This window comes from Pseudophryne corroboree, chromosome 9, assembly GCF_028390025.1.
Source record: "Pseudophryne corroboree isolate aPseCor3 chromosome 9, aPseCor3.hap2, whole genome shotgun sequence".
NCBI lineage: Eukaryota > Metazoa > Chordata > Amphibia > Anura > Myobatrachidae > Pseudophryne > Pseudophryne corroboree.
Genome location: NC_086452.1, coordinates 316,352,552 through 316,356,879, shown reverse-complemented (window position 1 = coordinate 316,356,879; position 4,328 = coordinate 316,352,552). Strand labels below are relative to the sequence as shown.

At 44.4% G+C, this 4,328-nt stretch overlaps 1 protein-coding gene across 1 annotated transcript; it reads right to left on the bottom strand.

Annotated features, from left to right (window-relative positions):
• Window positions 1-1,648: 1,648 nt before the first annotated feature.
• On the bottom strand, window positions 1,649-3,936 carry SNU13 (small nuclear ribonucleoprotein 13). The gene is made up of 3 exons (XM_063940447.1): window positions 3,757-3,936; window positions 3,336-3,456; window positions 1,649-2,184 (listed from the first exon to the last, which is right to left on the bottom strand). The coding sequence occupies exons 1-3, from the start codon at window positions 3,757-3,759 to the stop codon at window positions 1,922-1,924; spliced, it is 387 nt and encodes a 128-aa protein (XP_063796517.1). The 5' UTR covers window positions 3,760-3,936; the 3' UTR covers window positions 1,649-1,921.
• Window positions 3,937-4,328: the final 392 nt, after the last annotated feature.

The following is a 4,328-nucleotide window of genomic DNA, read 5'->3' as shown; positions in this document are numbered from 1 at the left end:
GCTTAGGGCTGCCAAAACACAGCAGTCCTGTGACCATGGTCCGGCTCCTGCCGCACCAAACAAAAAACTGATTTGACAGAGTCGGTGGGCGGGATTATATGGACGAGCACGGTGCATCCTAGGAGGCCAGAAAGCTTGTGATAGTTTGGTGCCAATCCGCTGTCGCTCCAGCATATGCCAATGTTATCCAGTGGATAAACCATGGACCCTGCCGGAGAAAATAGGATTTTATTTACCTACCGTTAAATCCTTTCTTCATAGTCCGTAGGAGGATGCTGGGCACCCACCCAACGATTTGTTTTCCTGCAGTGGTTATCTGGTTCAGTACATCTTTGTTTTAGTTGATTACTGCTTTGTTACTTGGTAAGTAATGTTTTAAGCTGGTTAGCTTGGTTTGCCTTGTATGTGTGTGCTGGTGTGAATCTCGCCACTATCTGTGTATAATCCTTTTCTCGAAGATGTCTGTCTCCTCGGGCACAGTTTCTAGACTGAGTCTGGTAGGAGGAGCCAGCCCACACTATCAAACTCAAAGTGGCAATGGCTCCTAGTGAACCAGTCTATACCCCATGGTACTAATGTGGACCCCAGCATCCTCTACAGACTACGAGAAACTGATTACTGGTAGGTAATTAACATCCAATTTTTTTATTTTAAGATTTCACCCTCATAATACAGATGTGTCCTACAGCTATAGCTTGCCACAGTGGCAAATGCCTGGTGCGAGTGAGCTGACAGGTCCAGTGCAACTCCACTAGCGTCAAGAGTCTTTTCTTGCTTAAATTGAGTTTGTCACAATGTAATGCGACTAGGACACTGCTAATTTGATCTGGAACACTTGTTAATCTGTATGACTGAGTCTGTATATAAAGCAGAGGCATTGGACATGGAAAATTAAAAAAAGAACCAAGGTCGCTGCACTTTGTATGCAGATTCAGAGACAAGCACACAGATATACAAGTGTTGCATAACAAATCAAGTCTTTGGGTGCATCCTAGCTGCATCATGTGACTAAGGGGTGTATTCAATTGTAGTCCGAAACAAGACTGAAAAATGTCAGCCAAATTGAATAGGTCGGAAACTGCAGATGTATTTTGTCGAATTCGGGGCTAAATCAGACAGGTTTTAGCACCGTTTCAGATAATGTCGAGAACGGCCAACCGCTCATTGAGTACTGAAATGTCAGGTCGTATCGTTTCCGACGGAAAAGATAAGACATCAATTGAATATACCACTAAGACGCATTTTTTGAAAACAAAAAACCACCAACCCCAAAAAGACAGCACATACTAGCAGAATCTCATAGGAGATGGTGTGCCAAGAAGGGCCATTTGGCATGACTGCAGCAAATGTGTATGAGGACACATCTGTAGTGATAACTAGATTTCAAGAATCAAATATGGTATCTAATGTGGGCATAAGTAGAGTGATTAATGCCTGAGATCACCTACCTCAGATGTTTTTTTTACCTGTCATTTTTGCTGTATAGTTAAGTTTTACATTAATACATTTGAGTCATGTTTCAGATCTGGAAGTGCTTACTTATATTCTTATTTTGGTTTAGGAGTAGATATGCACTGCCAATTCTATTTTGTCATAATTTCTCAAATAAGCAAGAACAGGCAAAAAAAAATGTAATAGGTGCAAGATGTTCTCACATTTGTTTTTTTTTTTAATTAAAAATACATATTGTACAACATAACAATGAAAAGTAAGTTTGCAATATCACTGAATTATCTGTCAGGTTAAAAAATAATAATCTTACAACTGAATAGCTGAGAAGACCAGAAGAGGGATGTTTAAGGAGAACTTGGCAAGAGACTCCACTTGGAATTATACAGACTAAAGATTTTCAGGACAGATTTTCTACCCTTGTTTCATAGCAAATGAAAGCTAAGGCTTCTGCCATAACTTCAAGACACAATTATACCAATAGTCTCTCAATGGCTTGCTGAACAGACTGGATCTGAGGCTTCAGTTGGGAACCTTCTTTGATGGTGACTGCACAAGCAATGACCGGTCTTGAGACTCCGCAGGCTCTTCCCAAAGCTTGCTTAGAACGCACAAAGACATAAGGGACATTCTTATCTTCACACAGAAGAGGAAGGTGAAGAATGATCTCCAATGGTTCAGCATCAGCTGCCATTACAATGAACTCTGCAATTCCTCTGTTAAGGGTTTTTGTAGCTGTGAGAATAAATGAAAACACCACATTTTAATACAGATTAAACCAATTCATGTTGCTTCCCTTTAGGGCCCAATGCAATACACAGTAGAAGCTACAGATGATGGCTTTGCTTGTTGTCTCACTGAAGGCTGCTTCTGCTTGCAGTTTATTGGCCCATACACTGAGATTCAGGCTATGCCCGATTCTCACTATGCGACAGGGGCTAGGTCGGCACAGTCAGTATCGCAAGCACACTCATTATGTGCTTGCAAAACTGACTATGTGCGATTTTGGCTAAGTGTCGATTTTGACCATCTCTTCTATAGAGATAGACTGTGCAGACAAGTCAATTTTGACGATTATTCTTGCGATGCGGACCACGCATCGGCATCGCAAGGTGACTTTCACCTTGCAATCTGCACTAACTTTTCTTACGATTGTTGACTATAGTCAAAATCGTAAGAAAAAAATCTCAGTGTGTACACACCATAAGGCAAATTACAGGAACAAGCTGCTTTCAGTGTGGTGTCCTAGTGATAACTAGTTTAATATTTTTGGAGAAAAATAGTAAATTGCTTACTCTGATTTTTTGGGGAATGTAGTTATTTTGCAAACATTATGTTTTGTATAAGCAGGGCCTAATACTGTGCAGGAGCAGTGTGACTGGGGCATGGAGGGCCCACCAGGGAAATACAATGCTAGGGGCCCATGCTCAACACTGGCCAGCCACTACAGAGGTTTGACTAACCATTAATGTGCATGCACAGGGCCCCTTGATAGATAGTGCATGCATGGAAATGTAACACTAAACATCTGGGACGTAGTTACAAGACCGCCTGTCACAATACAGTACCTCCCCCTACATCCCAGCCCCTTAGAATCCAGAGTGTCAACATGCCGACTAGCAGGGACTAAGCCCAGTCGTGGGTCCACGAGCCTGCAAAGGCCATGTCACGCTCAGGCCCCCGCCCCCCACCTCGATGCCAGAATCACAGCATTGGTATTAGGTCAGAACGCCAGTCACACATACCCAACCCAGACCACTATGCACTGTACACCAACATACACCTTAGTCCTGTGCAGTATGTGCCACTCTGGCCCTGTGTGGGTGTTAGGACCAAACGAAATTGAATAAACTCTTAAGCCGGTCACCAATCCTGCATACAATTACCTTCATTAGCCCCTTTACGGAGTTGCTTGTAATTGGAGCCTTGCTGCACGAGGTCCAGGAGGGTCTTGGTAAGCTGGGCATCTGCCAGGGGGTAGGCTTTAGGATTAACCTCTGGTTCGGTCTGAAATTTTAGGACAATTGCATATTTACAACATGCGGGAAGCCAGGAAACATCATATAAGGAAAGCAGCGCTGCTCAGATGCCGAGGCCACCACGTGGTCCGGCCTCCCCATACATGCTAAAGCCTCAGCCCACGCCGGCTACAGGGCAGGGTACCAATAATGCACATTGCCATAGGGTACGGAGAGGCTGGTGCCTACTGATGAGCCGCAAGCTGAGCCTAGAACTACCGGGGATTACACTCGCCTAACAGCCCGTGCACAGAGCGGCCAGTTGCCAGTCTCCCCCCTCAGCCCTTACCATGTCTGCGCCGGCTCAGATCCTAGCGGGGTCCCCTCTGCCCGGAAGCTTCACGGAGGAAAATCGAATCGCGCTGCAGAAAGCAGTAATACGGCAGCAACGTGTGTGAGGAACGTCCGAAGAAATACACCGGATCAGGCGGCGCTTACCTAGTTACACCCCTTTTAATACCCATGGTTCCAAGCCAGCAAAACCTCCTGTCTCCATTACAGTTGCCATTTGTAGCTCAGACTGTCGGCGTTGCCGTAGATTTTGATCTACGACAAGATGGCCGCCGCTTTAGCTCCGATAACAGGACTGGAGACATTAGTGTTTCTCATGTGATAAGCAGAAACTAAGCGTTGTGTGCGAGAGACTACTGCTGCTGCCACACGTGGTCACAAATCAGCTTCACAGGAGAGATTCCCACGTTCTCTTACTTGGAGGGTTATTAAACCTCAAAAAGACAATTGGGGGCGTTGCCAATAGCAATCAATATGATTGTATAATTTACTTTATCAAGTTACTGCTAGAATCTTGTTGCAATTGGCAACACCCCACTTGTATTTAGAAGGTTTTATAAATACACTTAT